Source organism: Erpetoichthys calabaricus, chromosome 8 (genome assembly GCF_900747795.2).
Source record: "Erpetoichthys calabaricus chromosome 8, fErpCal1.3, whole genome shotgun sequence".
NCBI classification, from domain to species: Eukaryota; Metazoa; Chordata; class Cladistia; order Polypteriformes; family Polypteridae; genus Erpetoichthys; species Erpetoichthys calabaricus.
Genome location: NC_041401.2, coordinates 59,218,530 through 59,231,214, shown reverse-complemented (window position 1 = coordinate 59,231,214; position 12,685 = coordinate 59,218,530). Strand labels below are relative to the sequence as shown.

Genomic DNA, 12,685 nt, shown 5'->3' with positions numbered 1-12,685 from the left:
TTAATTTATGTAATGGTTTAAAAAAAATGCTTAAATTAAAACAAAAATACATTGTTCTATTAAAATGAATTCTTTTCATTTAAAATAGCGGATTGCCACTTTTAGGACTTTGTGTACAATCAAAGTTAATGTGACATACCTGTATGTGATGAGGCTGCAGCCAGCGGTCCAGCAGCATGGTGGCCCCCCTTTTACCGCTGTGAGTGTTTAGGTCTCTTTGGCCCAAATGAACGCCCGCTTCTTCTGTCATCACTCCTCCTCCTCCTCCGTCTGGACTTGCTAGCTGGGATTCCTTAAACTTGACAGGTGATATTTCACTGCACTGGCTACAAGAATGTAAGATTTTAACATTTACTCTTTCAGTTCATGCTGGTAACGCTCAGTCTCTGTTCTAACGTGTTCCACTGTCTTTTGCAGCAAAAACAAAGCAATGCCTGAACACGCCGATGGGACACTTGCTGTGTGAGAACAGCCTTTTGGGCAGAAGAGGCCTTCCTTTGAACCAGCATGTTAACCGTGTGCTACTGGAGTGGATTCCCGGGGTAGTACTAACGTGGTGAGCTTTAAATAATTCAACATGCGACAACTGAATGTTTTTTTGTATGTAAACAACGGAAAAGTCAACATTAGAATATGCGGTTCGGTCCACACCTCTAATATTCCTTTTTTTTTTTTTAAAGAAATTGACCCGTTTCATCTTATTGTATCAGTAGTTCATATATTGCAAAGTTGTTCAAATAACAAGTAAGGTTTCCACGGAGGCAGTTTATAAAGTGATGTGGCCGTGGGGTTAACACTGGCGATGCCCCACCTTGGCATCGTCTCTTTACTGGCTGGCGTGTCCTCCTCTGGTCAATCTGGCCTGCTTCAATGTCACAAAGATGTGCAGATTATTCTGGTTATGTTATGTTGTTTTAGCCACTCTAAGCAGACCCTCTATGAGAAAATGTGCCATGCTGTGTCTTGCAACCCATTCATGGCCGCTTTCTGCCTTTCTCTGCATTTTACCCCAATGGAAGGCCATAACTAGATCTGGAATTTCAGGGCTTTTTAAAATTCTCAGATTAATCCTTTAGCAGTACAGTAATCCCTCCTCCATCGCGGGGGTTGCGTTCCAGAGCCACCCGCGAAGTAAGAAAATCTGCGAAGTAGAAACCATATCTTTATATGGTTATTTTTATACTGTCATGCTTGGGTCACAGATTTGCGCAGAAACACAGGAGGTTGTAGAGAGACAGGAACGTTATTCAAACACTGCAAACAAACATTTGTCTCTTTTTCAAAAGTTTAAACTGTGCTCCATGACAAGACAGAGATGACAGTTCTGTCTCACAATTAAAAGAATGCAAACATATCTTCCTCTTCAAAGGAGTGCGTGTCAGGAGCACAGAATGTCACATAGATAGAGAAAACAATCTCTAGCAAACAAATCAATAGGGCTGTTTGGCTTTTAAGTATGCGAAGCACCGCGGCACAAAGCTGTTGAAGGCGGCAGCTCACACCCCCTCCGTCAGGAGCAGGGAGAGAGAGAGAGAGACAGAGAAAAACAGTCAAAAATCAATACGTGCCCTTCAAGCTTTTAAGTATGCGAAGCACCGTGCAGCATGTCGCTTCACGAAGCAGCTGCACAGAAGGTAGCAACGTGAAGATAATCTTTCAGCATTTTTAGACGAGCGTCCGTATCGTCTAGGTGTGCGAACAGCCCCCCTGCTTACACCCCCTCCGTCAGGATCAGAGAAAGTCAGCGCAAGAGAGAGAGAAAAGTAAGTTGGGTAGCTTCTCAGCCATCTGCCAATAGCGTCCCTTGTATGAAATCAACTGGGCAAACTAACTGAGGAAGCATGTACCAGAAATTAAAAGACCCATTGTCCTCAGAAATCCGCGAACCAGCAAAAAATCCGCGATATATATTTAAATATGCTTACATATAAAATCCGCGATAGAGTGAAGCCGCGAAAGGCGAAGCGCGATATAGCGAGCGATTACTGTATTCCCAAACATAACTGTATAGTTTGTTAAAGATGACCATAATCTTGAAGGTATACATTCAAACATAAACCTGTATTTTTTAATATATATTCACATCCATTTTAAAACATTAATTTTGCAGACAAGTGTACGTACAGGTTGGCAGCTGTGTGCCAGTAATTAGGATGTACCTTTACATATCTTAACTACTAGACAGCAGCTTTGAATTCAGCAAAGTGGCAAATTTGGGACAAATGGTTGTGTGTAAATGGGGGAAAAAAAAAATACTACTGCTACTACTAACCATCCATCCATTATCCAACCCGCTATATACTAACTACAGGATCATGGGGGTCTGCTGGAGCCAATCCCAGCCAACACAGGGCGCAAGGCAGGAAACACACCCTGGGCAGGGCACCAGCGCACCGCAGACTACTACTACTACTACTAATAATAATAATAAAATATTGAAACTGTGAGAGTAATGTATGATTCCAAAAGGCCTCCATTAGGAGTAATGGAATTCTAGTCCTGGTAAAGGAAAGATTTATGTATGCATGCAATAGTTAAATAAGAAAACCATTGTTAATCAAAAGCTTACGACCTGATGCATTCTGGAAATTCACAAAAAAAAAAAAAAAAAAATCAGGTAGTGACCACCTTGGCAAAGTGGCCTGTCGTCATGTGTTTTTATAACCACAAAGTGAGCACAAAACCAAGTGACATGGCGGCAAGAAAAACAACAGCAGCAACCTCTTCCAAGTGTCAAGCAAATTGCAGAGGCTGAATACATGCTGCAGAACACCAGAACATGAAGAATAAGAGCAGAGCCATCAGCTGAGCATCAAGTGTGGAATAAAGAATGCAAGAATGACAAAAATAAAAATGCTTGCCAACTATCAGTTTTTTTTTTTTTTTTACTGTTATTTGTATCTAGCCTTTGGTGGGGTCACACTAACCCTTCTCATAAAAATGCCAAGACAATGAACCACACTGACAAGCAAGAAGCAATCATGGATACAGACCAATTGAGCAGCAGGCAAAAGTGATGGCTCATTGTCTTGCCAGGATACACAGTGCAAGATTTTTGATTTTGACTTTGTATACTATGTTAATCCCCGAGTGGTAACTGTCTTTTCGCATGACCTTTCGAGATCAGAGTGCAGGGGTCACAGCCATTGTACTGTGCCACTGGAGCAATTTTTCAGGTTAAGAGTCTTGCTCAAGGGCCCAGCAGAGTAGGATCCCCTTTGGCAGTAACGAACCAGCAACCTTCCAGATACCAGTGCAGATCAGCAGCCCTGAGACAGAATTGCACAGCAACAATCGAAAAGATCATCAATTAGTTGAAACTGGTGACCCTATGAAAGCATTGCTTTTACAGGCTTAAATCAATCTTTTTTTTTGAAGACCACTACTTAGCAAAGTCACATCAGCAATGTGATCAATGTCAAGCTGTATTTTTTCCCCCATATTCAAAACAAAATAATATCCTTCCAAAAACAGAAAAGATCCATTTGCACTAGAGGTGCCAGCAGAGGTAATAAAATACATTATCACTTCTAGAGGAACTGAAAGAAGTAGCTATTTAGAAAACATAAAAGTATCAAGCGCTCTTCATCTTTTACTTTGGGCCTGTGGCTCTCTCTGCGTGTTTCATTAGCTTTTCTGTATTCCATTTTGTAAACACACAGTTGCATGTCTAACGTTTGGGTCATTTTGTCAGCATTTGGTTCACGTTAACATTTCTGTTGAGGCCCATTTAGGCAGCCCTACCTCAAGTCTTTACAGTGCATTTTAAGAGGATGTGTAATCAGCAAAGACTCTGAAATTAAAGCATGTGTTCAACAGGAAGATGTGGATGGCAGCTATTTAAAATGTGATTTTTATATGCGCTTAGATAAAGTTGAGTCTGTAACAAATTTACTTTGACTCTGACACAGTACCATGAAAGATAGTATCTTACCAAAATACATATTAGAATTGAAATGAAAGACACAAGTGAAAATAATAAAAAAAAAAAAATGTATTTAGTCAATTTATTTAAAAAAATAGTTTTTGTTGCAGGGTTTGAGTTGATTACAAATATTACAAGAAAAAAAAATCTTCAGTTTTTATTCTGTTAGGCGCTTTAGGGACATAACTGTTGGCAGAATATCATCCAGGTGATGAACTCCTGCAAAAGGGAAAAAGGTTCATATCCTTAATTATTAAAGACTTAATAAGCCATCTCTTTTGTAATACCTTAAAGGCAACAAACACATTTATACTATTAAACACCATTCAATAACAATTATTATTATTTTTTTACCTAGTACATGTAGTAGTTCTTGGATTAGGTCATGAAATGCAGGAAAAAATTCTTCATGTTCTTGTAACTTTCTGATAATACTGAAACATAATTTGGTATCAAATAAATAAAGAGCATACATCAAGCAGGGCCGAATTACACTCCACCTAAAGCGCCAGGAGAGTCGTTTCCATACCTCTCGATGTCCAGCGTGCCCAGAAGTTGATGTACTTGATGCACAGTTCTGTCGCTGAGTAAGCAGCACAGCTTCTCCACTAAATGAACCAACGTGCTTGGAGAAGCAGAATCATCTGTGTGAGAAACCGTTTATAAGCATCCAGACACTGGTGGGCCAGAATTCATTGATTAAAAAAAAAACAAACGTCACATAATACACAAACACAAGCTACACGTGGACTAATGAAGTAAAAATTTGAGAAAAGTTAGATTTGCAAATAAAGAAGCCCATTATTTTGAAATTGCATAGTAGCTTTAAAAAATAACTTTTACAACTTCATTCAACGTAGCTGATTTTAATGTGTGACCTGCTGGTGCTGCTTCACAGATCCAATTTCCTGCATTCGAATTCCAGATCTGCTCATTTTCTGTATGCAGCTCGCACCTTCTCTGGATTGGTTTTCCTCTTTGGGTTGGCTTGTGTGCATTTGTGTCCTGCGTCCAAAGGTGCCAGGATAGGCTCTGATCTGTCTGTGTGGCTTTTGGATGTTCTACTCATGTCTGCTTTGTTGAATTTTCCTCCAACAGTAAAAGCCCATCCATCGTTTGATCTTTTATGTGCCAGTGTGGGTGTATGGCTCTTGCTACTAGCAGGTTAGCCTCCAGCTCCCATGACTTGGGTTCAGAAGATGGATAAATGATCAGAAATGAAGGCACCCCACAGGTCCAGGATTTGGTCACATGCATGTCAGCGTTAATTTTATTGATAAAAACTAAAATGAAAAATGCACAGACATTTTTTTTTCTGTGACAAAAACTGAACAAAAACTAATAAAAAATGCGCCACTAATGATGAAAACTAAGACAAATACTTTTAAAATCGTAGTTGACAAAAACTAAAGTATATATTCGGTCTTGAAACCCAACAAATCGTTCATAAAATCAGACCCTGACTTATACGCCCGTTTTTTGCCTCCTGCAATCTCGCACCAGTTTCTCAGACACATCGAATTTTGTTGCAGTAGCGCAGTTACCAATTTCTTTTGCCACTTCAACAACTTTTAATTTAAAACCAGCTTCATATTTTCTTCTGATCGAACGCTCCATCGTAGATAAGGGATGCTTTTACAATAAAGGTGTATGAGGGTGTGAGATACAAAAAACACAGAACGGTGCAAACGTTGCTTCGGAATATTTCGGGTATTACTGTGTGGTCACGTAGGCATAATACATAAAAAAAAAAAAAAAAGGCACCGTGGTTACTCTCTCAGGTGGGCGTTAGCATATCATAATCTCTTTGGACCAATAGCGTGAGTTTTCTGCATTCCGACTTATACGACCAACATTATAAAATACCAGAAATTATAGGATAAACTCAAGTCTTGACTTAGCTGCAGAAGAACTTAAACGCAAGTATATACGGTAAACAAAACTAAAAATGTTACAAACAGACAACTGAACAATGAACGATGTGAAGCTTTTTGCAAATCTCTGTCGAACATGACACAGTCCCCCAACAAATACTAAGCATGAATACAGTAGTTCAGTTTTAAAAACTTGTATGCACACTTGTAATTGGATAACACTAGTTTGGGAGTCATCAGGAAATCCTCACATCAGCCAGAATCTCACTCCACTATGTTGGCCAATGCGATTTTCGGGCGAAAAAAAGCAGTCAGACATATGGACCAACTTTAATTACAACGCTGACAAAAATAAATTCCTGTGTAAGCCATGTAGAATGAAGCTTACAGGAAAGAACACAAACCCAAAGAGGGGTCTAGTGGCACGCCATCCTGAGGTTCATGCCAAGGTATGTAATGTTATCAAGGTGGCGACTTGCCAGACACCAATACCTCTCGGACACCTCTGGCTCTCATTCACCCTTCTAATACTAATGTGTCAAGTGCGTTGGTTCATTTTAGGTGTGCTGCTAGTTGGGATGTTACATCGAGAGTAAGGTCGGTACTGCACTCTTGCGTGTCCTCAAATATTCAAATCACTTTGGATGGCACAATAATATGCAATAAAAATTGTGAGTAAAAACTACACATGAAAAAGGCTGGACATTGGTGATGATACAGCACCGCATCAACACGTCGAAAAGAAAAACAGCATGTCTGGCAATGCCGTGTGTTCGAGAATTTCAGCGTGTGAAAATTCTTTTTGGGTGTGCGTGTGTGTGGAAGCCAACACACATTCACACATATGCTTTTCTTATTGCCAGTTGTATCTCTTTACAATTTACTTAAGAAACAAATCTGTGCAGCTTTGAGAGCTCAATCAGATGTGAGTTGTAACTGTTTATCTTGGGGTGTCACGCATTTGTTACAGCGGTTGAAATGACGGGGGGTTATTAATCACTTTTAATACATCGTCCTACACAGTCCTGATAAAGGAGCGGAAGCTTCACATTCGTTCCTTGATTGTAATGTTCACATCTACACGTTCATCCACACATCCATCCATTTTGTAAGTGGTGGATACAGTTCAGGGATGTGGGTGAGACCACCTCGCATGCATCCATGTACACATACGTTCACAGTGGTGGTGACAACAACGGTCGTAGCAATTCGACATCAAGACCAGTTTCAAGCGAATTTTTAAGTGGCTATTTGGCTTGTCTACATCACAGATTAAATTCAGCACCTCCATTTGTTAATACTTACTTAAAATGTATTTAGGATTTCATATCCCAATTAATATGATATGCACATGTACAGTACGGCAAAACAGCATTGCTTCACCGCTGAATACGAATATGCAAACACTAAATTTGTGTTATTCGTTTGGTTGTTCAAGGCAAACTAATGTTTATTAGCATAACCCCATAAATGTGAAAAATGTAGTAAAAGTTATATACGTTTATTTTGGTAAAATCTTATGGCAGCATAACGAAGATGTGTTGATGGCCAGAAAACTGTGATGACAGACTGGAGCTGCCATTATCTGACCAAGAGCTTTTAGAGTAAATCCTTTCTACACCTACTTTTATGTTCAGTAATCACTACATGTGGCTGGGCTCTGGTTAGCATAATAGTTTAGAGGTACAGTAGATTCAGAGGTGAAACAAGATATCCATCCAATTTTGACTGTTTGACTAATTTACTTTTTTACTTTTAGTTGACTAAAACTGATTTACTTTCTCTCAACTAAAATTTTCCTTTTTTCGACCCAAATCTAACAATATTTAAATGACTAAAATGTGACTAAAACTAAAATGCAACTTTAGTTAGAAGACTAAGACTACAACTAAATCAAAATGTACTGTTAAAATTAACACTGATGCATGTTCTTCCCGTCTGTGCAGATTTAGTTTGGGTAACCAAGTTTCCTCCATCATCCCAAAACAAGTGTGTGTTGGGTTATCTGGCGACTCATTTGTTTGTTATGGGCTATAAAAGGTCTTAAGCCCTACCCACTGTTGGCCCCAATGAACTATTAATGGAAAAAAGTGGCTGTGTATACAGAAGATCAACTATAAATGACAGCAGTGCTTTCTCACTATATAATAATAATAATAATAATAAGCTATAGAAAATGTCTTAGTACAGTTATATAAAGCTGGCAAGCTGCATAAAACACACACACACACACACACACACCTGGGTCTTGCATACTGCTGTCAAAGTCTTGGTGCTTTTAACCTGTTCAGCAGTCCTGTCAAGTGGCCAAGATGAAGGTTTAATGGTATCCTTACCCAAGTCAAAAAACTGTCGTAGATTTCTCATTGTATTTGTCATTTCTCCCAGCTTTGTGTACACTTCATTCATTCTGGGATAAACACCGCTGATAGATTTCACATCAAACAATTTCTGAAAATGGGAAACAATTGCTAGAAGAGTTGGTTGAGAAGGCTTTCCAATGACCTGTAAAGACATTTTTGGAAATACGAGTTTTACGTGATTGGACATACTGTGGAACTACAAAGGGAATATATATATATATATATATATATATATATATATATATATATTACAGTGCATCCGGAAAGTATTCACAGCACATCACTTTTTCCACAATTTGTTATGTTACAGCCTTATTCCAAAAATGGATTAAATTAATTTTTTTCCTCAGAATTCTACACACAACACCCCATAATGGCAACATGAAAAAAGTTTACTTGAGGTTTTTGCAAATTTATTAAAAATAAAAAAAACTGTGAAAAATCACATGTACATAAGTATTCACAGCCTTTGCTCAATACTTTGTCGATGCACCTTTGGCAGCAATTACAGCCTCAAGTCTTTTTGAATATGATGCCACAAGCTTGGCACACCTATCCTTGGCCAGTTTCGCCCATTCCTCTTTGCAGCACCTCTCAAGCTCCTTCAGGTTGGATGGGAAGTGTCGGTGCACAGCCATTTTAAGATCTCTCCAGAGATGTTCAATCGGATTCAAGTCTGGGCTCTGGCTGGGCCACTCAAGGACATTCACAGAGTTGTCCTGAAGCCACTCCTTTGATATCTTGGCTGTGTGCTTAGGGTCGTTGTCCTGCTGAAAGATGAACTGTCGCTCCAGTCTGAGGTCAAGAGCGCTCTGGAGCAGGTTTTCGTCCAGGATGTCTCTGTACATTGCTGCAGTCATCTTTCCCTTTATCCTGACTAGTCTCCCAGTTCCTGCCGCTGAAAAACATCCCCACAGCATGATGCTGCCATCACCATGCTTCACTGTAGGGATGGTGCCAGGTTTCCTCCAAACGTGACGCCTGGCATTCACACCAAAGAGTTAAATCTTTGTCTCATCAGACCAGAGAATTTTATTTCTCATGGTCTGAGAGTCCTTCAGGTGCTTTTTGGCAAACTCCAGGCGGGCTGCCATGTGCCTTTTACTAAGGAGTGGCTTCCGTCTGGCCACTCTACCATACAGGCCTGATTGGTGGATTGCTGCAGAGATGGTTGTCCTTCTGGAAGGTTCTCCTCTCACCACAGAGGACCTCTGGAGTTCTGACAGAGTGACCATTGGGTTCTTGCTCACCTCCCTGACTAAGGCCCTTCTCCCCCGATCTCTCAGTTTAGATGGCCGGCCAGCTCTAGGAAGAGTCCTGGTGGTTTTGAACTTCTTCCACTTACGGATGATGGAGGCCACTGTGCTCATTGGGACCTTCAAAGCAGCAGAAATTTTTCTGTAACCTTCCCCAGATATGTGCCTCAAGACAATTCTGTCTCAGAGGTCTACAGACAATTCCTTTGACTTCATGCTTGGTTTGTGCTCTGACATGAACTGTCAACTGTGAGACCTTATATAGACAGGTGTGTGCCTTTCCAAATCATGTCCAGTCAACTGAATTTACCACAGGTGGACTCCAGTTAAGCTGCAGAAACATCTCAAGGATGATCAGGGGAAACAGGATGCACCTGAGCTCAATTTTGAGCTTCATGGCAAAGGCTGTGAATACTTATGTACATGTGCTTTCTCAATTTTTTTATATTTAATAAATTTGCAAAAACCTCAAGTAAACTTTTTTCACGTTGTCATTATGGGGTGTTGTGTGTATAATTCTGAGGAAAAAAATGAATTTAATCCATTTTGGAATAAGGCTGTAACATAACAAAATGTGGAAAAAGTGATGTGCTGTGAATACTTTCCGGATGCACTGTATATATATATATATATATATATATATAATCTGGACAGCCGGGACGCCTCTATGATGGAAGGGCCAGGGGAAAAGGCATATTCAGGGCAATACTTCCCTTGGAACACTAGAGGGTAACCTCCCTGACTCACAGTGTAGAAACTTAACCCTGCTGGGACACACCCAGAAGTGCTGCTGGAAGAAGGTCTGGGAGCACCTGGAGCACTTCTGGATGCCCTATAAAAGGGGCTGCCTCACTCCCTCAGAGAGCAAGAGTCGGGAGGTGGTGGACGAAGCTTTCTAGGAGAGGAGTGTTGGCAGAAGAGAAAGGAAAGAAGAAGGAAGGAAAGGGCAGCGTATTCATGTTGGTGCTTTTCTTTGTGCTGTGGACTGTGAAAATAAAATGTGTGTTGTGTGGCAACTCATTTCTCTGCCTGTCTGTGTTGGGTTAGGGCAGCTGTATGTGCCCTGGTGGTCCACAATATATTACAGTATTCACAGTAATATGTATGCAATGTAACAGCCATCGAAATTGCAACCAGAAGTGCCCAAAATTGTGTTTCTGTGCAGGTTTGGTGTACCCAGTATTAGACCATGAGGAGCACAGAGATACAAGACATTTATAGAGTGTGAGAAGCCTGCTGATGTGAATTTGGCATACAAGATGAATGACTGAGGTGACTACCACAGAGCTGTACTAGGCACAGGCCTCTGAAAGTGGGCAGACCCATGACATACTGTAGGTGTGATCTCCTGGCTGGCCTTAGACTTTCCCAGTAAAAGGTGAAGGCAGGATGTGCAAATAGAAAGTAAAGAAATAAATTAGGAACATTCTCTGGTTGGAAGGGAGCTAATTCAGTAAATTTAAGGCCTTTGTGCTTTCCTACTTGCTGTAATTCTACAACAACCAGGGAGACACTTTTTTTAAATAAATAAATACACTTGGATATAATCCATGGGGTGAATCACAACATACTCATTTGACAAAAACAAACCTGACTTCAAAAATGTATTTCTTTTCAACTGAAACATCCATTGTAGCTAACTTGATTTTTCTGTCCATTTATTAACTGAACTCTAAGCTAAGCTGGTTATTCGCTTCTTCCCCTTTTCTTTAAAACTGGCCTGTTTTTTTCAGCACACATTTGTGCGTTTGTCTTCTGTGGAGTCCTGCATGAAGTTCCCCTTCAATGAAGTATTGTTTTAGCAATTTTTTGTCCTGGGAAGTAGTGGTGGAGGAACGAACTTTCAAACTTCGGTATATCTTATTAACAGTACACTTTAATTTCCATTTTTCTGATGAGTTTCTGAAGATTTGAGTTTTGTATGTTACCTGTTATCTACTGTATTAGCATCCATCTCCTATGGCCAGAGGTCATCTTCCCTATCTAGTTATACATGGAGTACAGAACTGTCTTTAACAACGTGCATGTGATTGTAAAATCCTTGTGAAATGTCACATCAGCACAATTAAAATGTTCTTGTCAGATGGAGTGCCGTAAAGAAGAATTCCAAATTATTACAAACTGACAGATTTAAAAAAATGAATTAGACCTCTGCAAACATCCTCAGTCTGGCTTAACCTGAATAATTCTGGTAATGGTAAATAAAACAAGTCCTGAACTGTGTGTTGAATTTTCAATATTTATTCAGTAACCTTTTAATTCAGCCTTTTTAAAAAAAAAAAAAAAAAAAAAAAAAAACCTTTGTAAAATCCAAAAAGTAATTGAGATTATCAATAACTTACATTTGAGTTTATTTCGTCTTCTTCAGTTACTTGTAACATCATTTCCACAGTATGCTGCAGTTCTTCAACCTTCACTCCATCATTTTCATCAAATATTCTTTTGATTGAATTGTAGGGATCCAATCTAACCAGTAACTTTTGCAGTGCATGTTGCAGTTCCTATTAATATAAAACATGGTTACTGTATGTAGACAGAATGTCTTACAAATCACTTTGAACAAATCAAATTAATTTGGCTGTTTATTTACAGACATTAATACCACGTACTAAGGCCAGTGTCACACTACTGGGCTCAAAACAACATCTAGTCTGACATCATTTTAAATTGAACAACTGCAGATGTCAAATTTTTGATTGTATCAAATTATACTATTAGAAATCTTAGGGGTGACTGAATACATCATTCTCTCATAACTTTTCAGCACAGTTTCAAAATCTTCTATCCTGTGGCAAAAGTACGGCTTGGGCACCTCATTTTGATAGCCAATCAGCGTAGAGCAGATTGGAATAAATAAACCACCCTTAATGAAAATAAACGCAAAACAGAGAACAGACATCTGTGCTGGCGTCAAAGTTCAACAGCCTTCTCCTCTGCTTGCACAGTCCAAAACCTCTGCTTTCCTTCTTTTCTTGAAGCCGAGCTTGTTCTTCACGGTTTATGAGCATCATATGCTTTGTACTTCTGGTCGAGTACACACTGGCTGTTAACTTTCAGTGACACAAGAGTTAGGACTTGCAACTCACAATGACAGAATCAAACTCCTTTGATTTTGTCATAGAAAGCCACAGAGTTTCAGGGGCTGTTAAAAGTGGGCTATGACAGAGTTGCTCGTTGTGCCACACTACACAACTGGTATTAACAGCCGTAAGGTACTACTGTCTACAACTTGCTATGATTTTCTTAATGTAATGTAAAGGAGTTCTG

The 12,685-nt window shown here is 39.6% G+C and overlaps 1 protein-coding gene across 4 annotated transcripts in view; it reads right to left on the bottom strand.

Moving 5' to 3' along the window:
• Nucleotides 1-3,993: 3,993 nt before the first annotated feature.
• Nucleotides 3,994-12,685, bottom strand: part of cep70 (centrosomal protein 70) — a 33,885-nt gene continuing 25,193 nt past the window's right edge. For all 4 annotated transcript variants that reach the window (XM_051930557.1, XM_051930555.1, XM_028806574.2 and 1 more), the window contains 5 exons: nt 11,761-11,919; nt 8,136-8,304; nt 4,455-4,569; nt 4,280-4,359; nt 3,994-4,144 (listed from right to left, as the gene is read on the bottom strand). In XM_051930557.1, the coding sequence (XP_051786517.1) occupies nt 4,083-4,144; nt 4,280-4,359; nt 4,455-4,569; nt 8,136-8,304; nt 11,761-11,919 (585 nt within the window). In that variant the 3' untranslated portion in view covers nt 3,994-4,082. The remainder of the gene's footprint in view (nt 4,145-4,279; nt 4,360-4,454; nt 4,570-8,135; nt 8,305-11,760; nt 11,920-12,685) is intronic.